Below are 13,921 nucleotides of genomic sequence, written 5' to 3' on the forward strand. Positions count from 1 at the left end.
CTACCCACTTTAATAATTACTGTAGTTACCATGTTCTGAACATCACATCCTTTCTTTTTCCCTCAGATGTAATCTATCTAGGTGGTTGAATATAAATATTTGGACTTTAATTAAAAAAAAAATTACCTCAATTTAGCACCAGCAAGCTTGTTAGCTAGACAGTTAGCATTAGCTAACATTATTGACTTATTTTCAGCATGGTTATGAATAAACATTTATATTTGTCTACTCGGCTAGTTGATCCAAATGCATAGTAACTTAGGCTATGTGTGCTGACAAACAATATAAAAACAGACGTCACACAGGGCTAAATGCATAGCATTTTAGTAAAACCGCTAACGTTACAGCAGCGGAGAAGATGAACGTGCATGAGTTATTTTATTTAATGTTTTTGACCTAAAACAGAGACTCTGATGTTAATGTGTCTGCATTCAAGCATTTCAGTGGGCTTAAACAGATCACCCTTTACTGCAGATTTAGTTCACAAACAACTGACAGCTTTGACCTAAATATGATTTTCAGTTACAATAATTAATCCTAAAATTCGACATTAGTAACTTATACTTTTAACAGCATCAGACGCGCGCGCGCTCACAAGATCTCCCGGTTCTTACTTGTGAATTCAGTTCACTGGAGACTCGCACTAAACGGATCATTTGAATCAGTGAGTTGTCGACTCGAGAACAACTGCAATCGGATCATTCCAATTTGTGAATCGTTTGGTGCGATTTGCGAACCGATTTAACGGGTTCATTGAAAAGAATCAGTTCGTTCATGAATCAGACAGCTTCTGCGTCTCGGAGCTCGTGGTATATTATAAGGAGTAACGATAAGTTTTATGAAATGTAGTGAAGTAAAAAGTACGATCTTATGCTTTGGAATGTAGTGAAGTAAAAGTAAAAGTTACTCAAAATAAAACTTAAAGAAAATATTCTTTATTCAAAACGTTATAATCACTTTAATCTAGCCTGTGGCAACAGTTGTACATGGAAGCAGCTCCGGGAGGATGACGTAAGATGATATTAGAATCCACACCAGCAAATGATATCGTCTGTTTATTCTACGTGCATGCTCGTCTGCCGCTTTAAATTCTCGAGCTCGTTACAGCAGGATTGGCTGTCAATTTTTTATCGTTCATCAGCTGGAGAAAAATCGTTTTGAAAGCGATTCCAACGATATAGTTTCTTTTTGTCTTTATCGTTATAGTTGTGGTGTGAACTCTGCTATTCTTTAATATTGAGAACGATTTTAAGAACTATATCGTTATCGTTATCTTTGTAGTTATCGTCCTTGGTGTGAACAGGCCTTTACGTCATCCGCCCGGAGCTGCTTCCGTGTACAACAGTGAGCGCAAGCTAGATTAAATTTATTATTATGTTTTAAATATGGTTATTTTTCTTGCAAAAAGGGCCTTTTTTCACCCCCCGGAGCCGTGTGAGGCACTTTTTATTATGAATGGATGCGCTTTATTTCACTTCTTTTGGACTAATGAACTGGAACACCCGCTGACTGCCATTAAACAGCTTGGAAGATCAGAGACCATTTTTAATATAACTCCGACTGGATTCGTCGGAAAGAAGAAAGTCATATATACCTAAGATGCCTTAAGAGTGAGTTATTCATGGGCTAATTTTCATTTTTGGGTGAACTAACCCTTGAAGTACTGTAACTAATTACATTTACTCAAGTACTTTACACCACTGTACTTACAGAGCTTTTCTGCAGTTCATCACAGCTGGTATCAGTCTTAATCTACTCTCATCTGCTGTTCTGTATTTCATTAGATCAAACTCATCCAGCACCTCCTCTGACATCTGAAGTGTGTAGGCGATCGCTGAGCAGTGAGCAGGAGAGAATTGCAAAAATGAGCATTTGTCAGATTTCACCAACTCCTGAATCTCTCTGTACAGAGTCTGATCATTCATTTCCAGCAGACAGAGGACCAGACTCGTGCATTTGTTGGCTGAAAGATGTTCATATCCCTTGATGTTATCTTTTATGTACAAAGGAATTCCCTTGATGCTATTTAAGCTGCTCTCTGTGTAAGACAGTAGTTCATTTAAAAGATCTAGATTGGACTCCAGTGAGATGCCCAGCAGGAACCGCAGAAAAAGATCCAGGTTTCCATTTTCAGTGTGAAGGGTTTTACCAACTGCTGATATTAGTAGCTCACACAAAGAGTTTCTCATAGCTATGTACCTTTTTCTCTTATATCTACACAGCTCAGGTTGGTCACCCAGAAAACACTGCAATGGCTCCCTGTTTTTCATCAGATGGGAGTAAAGCACATAGAAAGCAGCTAGAAACTCCTGAAAGCTCAGATGTATGAAACTGTAGACCTTTCTTCGATGAATTACAGATTCCTCCTTAAAGATCTCAGTGCAAATCCCAAAATACACAGAGGTGTCAGTCCCGTCTATGCTGCTCTCTTTCAGGTCCTCCTCATAGAATATGACATTACCCTTCATCAGCTGATTGAAAGCCAGTTCAGCAAGTTTCAGAATCATTTCTCTGTTGGACTGCAGGAGTTTCTCTGTATCTGTCTCTGTATACTTCTGATTTCTCATGTTTATCTGAATCAGCAGGAAGTGGATGTACATTTCAGTCAGAGTTTGAGGGATTTCTGCACTCACATCTTCTTTCAGGAGCTTTTGAAGAACAGTGGATGAGATCCAGCTGAAGACGGGGATGTGGCACATGATGTGGAGGCTTCTTGCTCTTCTGATGTGTGAGATGATTCTGCTGGCTTGATTCTCATCACTGATTCTCTTCCTGAAATATTCCTCCTTCTGAGAGTCATTAAATCCCTGAATTTCTGTCACACGGTTGATGTATTTGGAAGGGATCTGATTGGCTGCTGCTGGTCTGGAGGTGATCCAGATGAGAGCAGATGAAAGCAGATCTCCTCTCATCAGGTTTGATATCAACACACCCACTGATGAAGTCTCAGTCACAGCAGAAACTTTCTCATCGTCTGAAAACATCAGAGTCATTCTGCTTTCATCCAGACCATCAAAGATGAACACAATTTTACACTCCTCGTAAATCTCGGAGCCGAGATCTTGAAGTTCAGGATGAAAGTCCAGCAGGAGTCTGTGAAGACTGTACTGATGATCTCGAATCAAATTCAGCTCTCGAAAAGGAAGCACAAACATGAAATCTACATCCTGATTGGCTTGTCCCTCAGCCCAGTCCAGAATGAACTTCTGCACAGAGACGGTTTTTCCAATTCCAGCGATGCCTTTAGTAAGAACAGTCTTGATTTTGTCTTTCGTCCCACATGCTGATTCAGTTGAGGGTTTAAAGATATCATTACTGTAGATTGTGTTCTGTAGATGTGTTCTTGTGTTCAATAGATGTGTTCTGTGTGTTTTCTCCATCTGTAAAACCTCATGTTCTTCATTCACCCCTCCACTCTCTCCCTCTATGATGTAGAGTGTGTAGATGCTGTTCAGGAGGGTTTGATTCTTTTGTAGTTTGATTACCTCAAATAAGCTCTCATACTTGTTCTTCATGCTGACTTTGTGTTGGTCTTTTACTCTCTGTAGAGCATCATTTACTAGTCGGTGGGAATCCTGCAGTTCTGCAGACTGATCATTCCTATTCACACAGCAGAAACAAGAAGAACAACACAAAGAAAGTAAAGCTGTGTGTCATTCTCAATACAGCTGAGACACAATAAACAGCTTAAATACAGGCCCAGACTTTTTTTATGTTCTGTTAGAAAAAATTTTATTCTTCAAATGGAAATCCTTTGAGTCACACTATAAAAATTTTAGTAAATAAGTTAATAATCAATCGTTTTACGGGACTGTTTTGGATGAACTAGTCCAGGGGTAGGCAAGTTCGGTCCTAGAGAGCCACAGTCCTGCAGAGTTCAGCTCCAACCCTGAAAAAAAAAAACTCACCTGCCTATAGCCTTAGTAATCCTGAAGACATTGATTAGCTTGTTCAGGTGTATTTGATTAGGGTTGGAGCTGAACTCTGCAGAACTGCGGCTCTCTAGGACCGAACTTGCCTACCCCTGAACTAGTCCTTTAATAAGGAACTTATAATTTATTAAACATTAATATCTTTTGTAGATGATTAAAGTAATAAGTAGCCAAAGCTAGGTCTAGCAGTGTATTGATTCTAATAAATCATCTCTACTTTCCTTTTAAGTTTATTATATAATTTAAAACACCCTCTACATCACATGTGTCAAACTCAAGGCCCGCGGGCCTATTCCGGCCCACCACATAATTTTATGCGAGAGCATATGATTGTCTTAAAATAAAAATCTATGCAGCTTTATATCGTAGATTATGAAAGTGCGTATTAATACCACAAGTTTCTATTTGGCGTTCTATTTATACGCATAAATTGACTTTGGTGTGCATATGATACGCAATGGTTAGGATTATGGGTGTGGGGTTTTTCCGGATCAGTCAGGTCAAGATAGCTCATTTAGTGGTCTTTTGGCGTCCCCTGTTTGGTATCACAGATTGACTTGTGCAATGCTGTAAACTACTAAATGTAATGTAGAAATGTTCATTTTCTGTAAAGCTGCTTCGCAACAGTGTATCATGAAAAGTGCTACCCAAATAAATGTGAATTGAACTGCAAACAGTTATTAATGAATTTAATTTATTTTGGCACTATATACATTCATTGCAAATTATGTCAAGTACTTTTTTTAGTACTTTAGTTTGTATTTATTTATTTTTGGGTGGGGTCGAGTGGGGTTGAGTACCACCACTTCTTTTTTTCTACTGCAAGCATTGATTGTGTATCATATGCACGCCAAACACATGCGTATCATATGCACGCCAAAGTCAATTTCTGCGTATTAATCGCGTGCCAAATAGAAACAGAAAATCGTGCTATATGCACTTTCATGAGACCGGGCTCATTTGTTTTTTTTAAATGCCATATCGGTCACACGTTCTTAGCAGCTCACAATTATTTGTTGCACCGTAAATGTAACAAAAAAGATTTTAACAAAGTTAATGTAATGACCTGTGTTTGATGATACTTGTCTTTATTTACTTTGATTTATGGAGTAATTTGGATTTCTTAACCTGATAAAATAAAAGGATTTATGTTAAAATAACACAGAGCAATAACATATATTACGTCTATGCAAATGCATATGCAATATTTGTAACTTAAATAAGTAAAAATAAAATAAAGAGACAGTTATTTAACAATATGTTAAGGAGTAGTAACATTTGTACAGTCTTACAATTACAACTGGCCCTAATGTTGAAGTGGCCCTCAGTGAAAATGAGTTTGACACCCCTGCTCTACATGAATGAAAACTGGTAAAACAGGAAGCTTCTCTCAGAAGCTAAACAATGAAATACTATTTCAACATTGCCAATTTATGTTTTATTACTAAAACAACAAAAAGCATGTATAAACATAGAATTAGACTTTTTAAATGGCACAAAAGTTGCGTTAGTGTTATTATGTTATTATTATTTAATACCCACAATCGTTACAGTCAAGATGTTTGTATTTATTGCAGTTTATAACGTGCTATTTGCTGCTAATCTGCAGGCAAGTGTCTAAGCTCTTTGAGAAGAATACTGCACTGGAGATTGCTAAACTCAGATTTGCCAGGGTTTATTTGCAGTAAAGACACTGGGCCTCATTTACGAAACGAACGTATGACAGAAAATTGGGCGTACGGTTGTTTCAATGCAAAACTTGGAATTTGTCACTATGTACGGTGGCGACGATCAAATCTCACATCTGGTCTCAGCTCGTGTACACAAGTTTTTGAGTTACCTGAACTTGCGCACAGCATAGTAAATCTGGTGGAGCATTTTGTTCATTTAGGTTATTTTCCTGACCGACAACCGAAGCTCATTAGTGGATCACTGACCAGTAAGATTAGAATATCTTTCGTTTTTTTTAGCTATATATGCGCGAATATCAGCGTAAACAACAGACCATGAGAATTCACACATCGTCGCATCACGCACCTGCAGCGCTTCTGTGAACGGAGAAAAACTGAAATGAAGTCTATAAAAAGGAATAAAATTAATAGGACCACACTAAATATATATTAGGCTATAATATGTGACCCTGGACCACAAAACCAGTCATAAGGATACTTGTCTTTATTTACTTTGATTTATGGAGTAATTTGGATTTCTTAACCTGATAAATTAAAAGGATTTATGTTAAAATAACACAGAGCAATAGCATATATTATGTCTATGCAAATGCATATGCAATATCTGTGAACGGAGAAAAACTGAAATTAAGTCTATAAAAGGAATCAAATTAATAGGACCACACTAAATATATATTAGGCTATAATATGTGACCCTGGACCACAAAACCAGTCATAAGGGTCAATATTTCGAAATTGAGATTTATACATCATTGTTAGAATAGGACAATATTTGGCAGATGTTGCCTTGCTGCCGAAGAGAGCTTCGAGTTAGCATGCTGAGCTAATTTAGCTGCTAATGTAGCTTATTCTTATGTATTGTGTCCCAGAAATTCAAGTGCACACTTATCTGCAGGCAAGTGTCTAAGCTCTTTGAGAAGAATACTGCACTGGAGATTGCTAAACTCAGATTTGCCAGGGTTTATTTGCAGTAAAGACACTGGGCCTCATTTACGAAACGAACGTATGACAGAAAATTGGGCGTACGGTTGTTTCAATGCAAAACTTGGAATTTGTCACTATGTACGGTGGCGACGATCAAATCTCACATCTGGTCTCAGCTCGTGTACACAAGTTTTTGAGTTACCTGAACTTGCGCACAGCATAGTAAATCTGGTGGAGCATTTTGTTCATTTAGGTTATTTTCCTGACCGACAACCGAAGCTCATTAGTGGATCACTGACCAGTAAGATTAGAATATCTTTCGTTTTTTTTAGCTATATATGCGCGAATATCAGCGTAAACAACAGACCATGAGAATTCACACATCGTCGCATCACGCACCTGCAGCGCTTCTGTGAACGGAGAAAAACTGAAATGAAGTCTATAAAAAGGAATAAAATTAATAGGACCACACTAAATATATATTAGGCTATAATATGTGACCCTGGACCACAAAACCAGTCATAAGGGTCAATATTTCGAAATTGAGATTTATACATCATTGTTAGAATAGGACAATATTTGGCAGATGTTGCCTTGCTGCCGAAGAGAGCTTCGAGTTAGCATGCTGAGCTAATTTAGCTGCTAATGTAGCTTATTCTTATGTATTGTGTCCCAGAAATTCAAGTGCACACTTTGCTAAAAAACTTAGCATAACTTTGCATGAAGATTTGCAGAAGTTAAGACTTTTTAGCAATTTGGTTGCAGCTGATATGGAAAGCGCACCAATGGACATTCAGATGGAACTGACAGACCTGCAATGTAACAACGCTCTGAAGGCAAAGTTATTCACGAGTCATGACTGAGCTATATTTAATTTGACAAATTGGCTGGTGAGTGAAAAAGTTAATTTCAATCCCTGTTTATAATGTCTGATAGAGTTAACTAATACCACACAAGCAGTGGTATTAGGAAAAATAAAAAAATCATCTACAAATGTACATTATTGGTCATTAAATTAATAGTTTTTAACCGTTTTAAATGGCTCATAAATTAACATTATTATAAAGTGACACCAACTCGCTATCACTGACATACAAAAGGTATAATTCTGTTTCTTGTCTCCAGTACTGGTTATGCCCTCACCTGGGGTTACTTGTCCTTGTTTCACCACTGAATGTAAGGGGTTGTGTTATGGGTGCATCACTCTTCATAGACACACGGCTGGATTCTGGAGATGCTGCTCTCTGGTTCTGATATTGAACAACATCCTCCTCCGCTTTCTCCTCGCAGAGACTCATTTCGGAGACAGTGATCTTCTGTGTCGCTATGATAATTTCAATTCTACAAGAAAAAAAAGGCAACAGTTTGCATGATTTTTTTGAATTTGTCATTTCATTGTAACAATTACCCATTTTTATTAGGCGACTCCAAGACTACTTTTTTTTAGGTCTTATGACAAAATAGAAAATTCTATTATTATTATTTTATTAGTATTACTTTCAAACAATACAGATTACTTTAATTTAGTTTCAGTGTCCAGTGCTTTAGAATTGTTCTATTAATGCTTTTTGCATATTTGGGGGGGTCATGAAATGATTTTCTTTTTCATGACAACCATCAGCACAGATAAATACAACAGAAGAAATATGCAATTGAAACAAACAGTGCTTTATCTAGACTATAGATAAATATAGACTATAGATTTATTATAGACTATCAAGTAAGTCTATGTAACAAGTAGTAGCTATTCAGGTTAGAAACAGTACAGAAATTGAATAAACAATCAACTGGAATGAATGGCATGAATTGTACGTAACCAGAAACTACATGTGCTTTAATTAACTGCAAACTTTGGTGAAAAGTGTAGAATTTAACATGTAACTTCAGGCCAATGTAGCATATCCTCTTGACCTTACCTTATTATTAAAGGCAGGGTAAGTGATTTCTGGTGGCCAATGTTGATATTTGAAATCACCAAAACAAACACGCCCCTACCCCAAAAGAGTCTTGCCCCTATTTAGATAGCTCCGCCCCACATATACGTACGCAACCCAGGCAACGGTTAGTTCTGTGAAACAAAGCAAAACCCATGTTACACCGTGTCTACATCGGACGTGAGCGGCGCGGCGCGGCGCAACAAATCCCCGACAGAAAACTGCTGCTGGTTTCTATTTATGACGTGCTGGCACACATTTCAAATGGTTTTCAACGGCGTCCGATCGCAGTCCTCCGCTCCTTGAGTTCTCTCCAGCGCTGGAAAGCTGATCCCATATTTACACGGGTCCTTGCCTTATCGTTCCGCAGACGTTTTCCTCTTTTGTTTTTTATCCGCCATCTCTATCTTACTGTCGCTCTTCTCGGCTAATATCCGTCCTGTGCACTGAACTCTCTCTCCTCCACATCACGAGTAGACACGCCCCTTATTGCTGATTGGCTACCAGTTTGTTTTGCGATTCGGCCCGAGTCAGTTTTCTAAAGTGTTTTTGAAAAATTACACTTACTCTGCCTTTAATGTTCGTGTTAAAGCAGCACTATGTAACTTTTGGCGCTCTAGCGGTTAATAAACAGAACCGCACACATCCCGCGGAAGAACATTCTAACCGGAGCTACTTCTCTAAGTTTACGTCTATGGCGACTCACGCAGGTATGTGTTACTCCGCAGCGGTGACCAGGCTCCAATAGTCCAAATATAAGTACTTATTTATTATAAGTGTACCGTAGTGACTCGGAATAACACAAATGAATTCAAGATTAATTCATGATGTACTCGCTCATTATATACATTTGTCAAATTTTGAACACAGAAGAAGTCACATAGTGCTGCTTTAATGTATCATGTTGCCATTGTGTCTTTTGAACGGTCTGAAGGGTTTAGCGTCAATATTATACAGTGTTAACTAATATAATTTGTGTCGCGGATGCAAATGAAAGCATGCGAAATCGAAACTGGACTTCATACCTCTACCATAAAAAGGTGATCGCGAGATTAATCCAACCCGTTGCATTTGAGTAAACCGTCTATAAAATGTGTTCAGTGAAAAAACGTCCAGCAGTACTGTTTGTCCACAACAGTGTGAAAGCCAAGATGTATAGATAGACCTACGTTATCCATTGTTTACATCAGATTTCGCCTGAGAGATCCTTCTCAAGAAGTTAAGCACCGTGTGCTTGTAAACCTATGATCTTAGAAACAAAACGACACCGCATCCAATGCTATTTTTTAGAGAGAAGACGGCAACTTTATTCCTAATATCCGAGCAGTGCTGTCGTCTTGGCAAACACATCCATCATTTTCTCCGTACACAGCTATAGCCACTGACTACGTGGCACAATTTTGTCAGACAAAACATTTAGATAATGTAAAGACGATTCCAATATGCGTGTCTTTCGCGTATGGGCATAGAAGCATGATATTATTAGGACAGATGTTTCGACCATTCAGCAGTGAGCTGTTGCGCGACTCACCTGTCGCTCAATATTGAAGGTGTTTTATTTCCGTATTGCCTGCTCGTTTGAGATGCGCCTCGCCTTAAAGGGGTCATATGTTGCGATTTCAAGCTGCTTGTGCATAGATAAGATCCCTGAAGTTGCAAAGACTAACCCAGATAGCACACATACATCTCTGAGACGTCTCTTTGACGTCTGCATTTACATCTGCAAGACGTATTTTTTAGGGAGTTTGCTCATCTGCAATACGTCTATAGGACGTTTCCTTTTAGATGTCAAATAGACGTCTATTAGATGTCTTTAAGATGCTTATGATTTAGAATGTATGTTTACAGACATCTTGCAGACGTACGTCGCGGGGACGTCTGCGCGATGTGTGCATTTGCGTCTGGGAGACGTATTTTTTAGGGTTTTTGCTCATCTGGAATACGTCGCATAGACGTCCTTTCCCGACGTTCCAGCGACACCCGGTGGACGTATTACAGACGTTAAATATTAGAATGTTACGTCTATTAGACGTCTGATTTACATCGCATAGACGTCGTTCTTAATTATACGTTTTAGACGTTCGTTCATATTTACTGCTATTGATAACAGCTGCAGCTACACTGATTATACATGCGTCTACACATATATGATAAGTATGATAACTAAACACGAGTATTTTCCACTCAGAATGAAAGAACACAACATGCTGTGTAATGAAAATAAGCAGTCATTTATGTTATATTATTATTTTAATCCTGAAACAAACAAGCAAACAACAAAAAAGCAAGTTGATTAAGACGGCATTCTCCCTGGGGCCAAGCGGAGATAATCTCTAATATGTTTTTCAGCCTCTGCTTCAGTTGGCGAAAAATGTTTTCTATGGGTGAAAGATCTGGACTGCAGGCTGGCCATTTGTACATTGATTAGTGATGCAGCTCCATCGTCTCACACCAGAAGCATCTGCAAGCACAAAAAGCTCTTAAATGTGATCAAACTAACACGTCATAAAAATGATGTTGCTAAAGATATGGCTGCATGCTTAAAGCCATAGGCTGATGATACACAGGGCAATTTTTTGGGCAACGTTGCTGTCAACAGGCAACCAAGTGAGACACAGGGCCCACAACCAATCTAAAGTATCCAAATATAAATGTGTTACCCATTCTCAACGGGAAAGTGCCCAAGCAACAAAGCTCAAAAAGGTTGCCCCTGTGTATCATCAGCCTAAAAAATTGTATTTTAATGTTTAAAAACTTTTAACTATATCCATTTGATTGCACGTAGTTTCAACGATTACACTGGATTAAACTGTAAATCACAGGATCCAGAAAAGTAAAAAACACAAAATTAAATTTAGGGAAAGTAAAACTGAATTAAAAAAACAAAACAAGGGTGTGTGGATTTTTAGCATTATAGGCTGGTTGTTTTCACACACTGCGGCCACACAGCTGTATTCAAACATCTTATAAAAGTGATTTTTGCATAAAAACGAATAGTTTGATAATGATTTTAAATACTTTTACTGTATACTCATTATAAAGTGTTACCAAATTAATTTGTCACCTTAAGTTACTGAATATGTGGAAGACTAAATTAAGGCAGGACTTCAATTGTTCTTGAATAGCAGCAGTAAGCCTTAATGTATGATCACATTTAAGTTTTTAAAAAAATTTGAACGTTTTGAAAGTATTTAATTGGTGTGAAGAATTGAATTGGTCTAGTAATTATTAGTGGAAATTGGCACACGCCCTTGAGTTGTACTTCGGGGTAACACGAGTTAGACTAAATCAAAAATAGCCGACTTCTTGTGGTGTGGAGATAATGGCTGTAACTAACCATCATATTTATCCGTCCAGTTTGATTTAGCTTTTTTTTTTTTTTGCATCCAGTTTGATTACATCAATGACAGTTTTAACTTGTTAATGCTGACAATTGATATTGGTATAAGTGGGATAATCCACAGCTAGATGTGCATAAATAATAATTCACTCTGCAGTAGTAACTGCCCATTAAAAAATACAAATTACTTACTATTTGTTCTTGCCTGGTGGGTACTTGAGGGTCTCAGTTCAGAGATTGTGTCCTCTGATGGATTGTACAGAAAATGTAATGTTACCTAGTGATATTAATTTGCAGTGTATGTGTTTCCTGCATGTGTTTATGAATGTTCTTTTACCTTGAAAGTTAGATGGGTGTTCACCCCAAGCATCCTCTTGCTCATTTTCATTGGACAAGCTCACTGGAACAACTGGAGCTGAGAAAGGTGAAGTTGGTAAGTTGCATTTGCTACCATGACAGTGCATGAAACTGATACACTATGGACTAGATTTACTAACAGCTTGAAAACCTGACATATTGTACTTGTGCTGGCACTGGAGACTAAAGGGTTCCTGGTGGTTTCAAACCTCTTCCTTCACCTTAATTACTAAAGCCTTATACAGTTGATATATTTTCTTCTCAACCTGTTTTTTGTGACCCTGCTACACCATTGAGTATTTCTTGTCCAATGGTCACACCTCAATTTTGCAATTGCTATAGTGTTGCATCTTTCTCCTGGGCATTTAATAATTTGTAACTTTAAATTGTGAGTTAAATCTCTTTTTTTGGCCAATTTTTCCTGTAAAAGAAAAAATGCTGATTTGACCATAGTTAAGGAACATTCTTGAGCATGGCACAAAGTGCTTAAAACATCCATAAATATCAGTTTTCTAAATTTAAAACTCACAATTGCTGAAAGAGTTCACTGCTTTGCTTGATGTAAGCAGAGGTCGTACAACAGGACCTGAAAAAAAATAGCGCTCAGCAGTTACACACTCTTATGTCTAGCAGTCATTTAACTGGTTTTATTTTATTTTTACCTTTTGTCTTGATATGTTTTAGGGGTGTTGGAACTTTTGGTGCGGGTAGGACTTTTGGTGCAGGCGGGACTTTTGGTGTAGGTGGAGCTTTCTCTCTATTAATTTTCTTTTTTTTGTGGGGGGGATCATGAGGCTTATTATCTGATGAGAATATTTTCTTTCTAAGAGCAAAATCAGGGAATTAGATTATTTTACAAAGCTGGATTATATAGGTAATAACACTGGCATGTTTGTCAATTGAAATAATTTTTTTTAGGTACAATGTAATTTCTTCTCCCAATTCAAACTCCAAAAAGGTTGCATACTACTTTCTGTGGTCTATATAAAAGTCTTCTGACACCGTACAATAACTTAGAAAAGGCCAAAATATAATAATAATAAAAAAGAAAATAAATAAACTTCTTATTTGAATCTGGCACAATTCTTTCTTTGCATGTGGGAAAAAAATTGGCACAATTGACCCTTCGCAGGAAGTTTGATTGACAGGCAATCTGACCAATCATAATGCAAAATCTGCGATTTTAGTCCAACAAACAAACCAGACCGGAGCGTAATGACCGGATTAACGTTGGTGGACTAAAACAATTTTTGTATTGACATCTTTCTGTGTTAAAACAAGATACCTTATGATGCTCATACATGTTTATTTCATGGTGTAACTAGTAAAGAGGAAGAGGTGATCAGTTCACGTGCCGCTTGAACTGAGGCACTACAGTGATCTGTCACGACACATTAAAGAGCCACAAAATGCTATTTATTGTTTGAAAAATGAAACAATTTAAAGCTGAGACTTTGTTTCATACCTAAAGTAACCTGCTCTGTCTTGTTTGCCGGTGCATTGGTGCATTGGGTCTTTGCGAAGGGTCAATTGATGACACATTAGAAACTGAACATAGCTGGTTTCTAATTGTGAATGACATGTGAAAGCTAGAGCTGAATTCAAGATTATAAATAAATAACTTAAATTTATCTATGTTACTCACATAAATTTTGTATAGATTCAGAAGACTGAATATTGCTCTTTATTGATCTATTTTCAAAGTGAAATATGCATTTTTACAACTTACTTGGGAATTTTTTT

At 37.6% G+C, this 13,921-nt stretch overlaps 1 protein-coding gene and 1 long non-coding RNA gene across 2 annotated transcripts in view; both read right to left on the reverse strand.

Moving 5' to 3' along the window:
• LOC107554769 (NACHT, LRR and PYD domains-containing protein 12-like) overlaps positions 1–10,032 on the reverse strand; it is a 19,176-nt gene extending 9,144 nt beyond the window's left edge. The window contains 3 exon segments of the mRNA XM_016237378.1: positions 1,711–3,600; positions 7,691–7,888; positions 9,507–10,032. Of these exon segments, the coding sequence (XP_016092864.1) occupies positions 1,711–3,600; positions 7,691–7,845 (2,045 nt within the window). The 5' untranslated portion in view covers positions 7,846–7,888; positions 9,507–10,032.
• Positions 10,033–10,895: 863 nt separating this feature from the next.
• On the reverse strand, positions 10,896–12,256 carry LOC107554770 (uncharacterized). Its single transcript, XR_001605093.1, has 3 exons — positions 12,159–12,256; positions 12,014–12,067; positions 10,896–10,942 (listed from the first exon to the last, which is right to left on the reverse strand). It is a non-coding gene; the product is annotated as an uncharacterized lncRNA (long non-coding RNA).
• Positions 12,257–13,921: the final 1,665 nt, after the last annotated feature.

This window comes from Sinocyclocheilus grahami, unplaced genomic scaffold (genome assembly GCF_001515645.1).
Source record: "Sinocyclocheilus grahami isolate Dianchi unplaced genomic scaffold, SAMN03320097.WGS_v1.1 scaffold512.1, whole genome shotgun sequence".
NCBI classification, from domain to species: domain Eukaryota; kingdom Metazoa; phylum Chordata; class Actinopteri; order Cypriniformes; family Cyprinidae; genus Sinocyclocheilus; species Sinocyclocheilus grahami.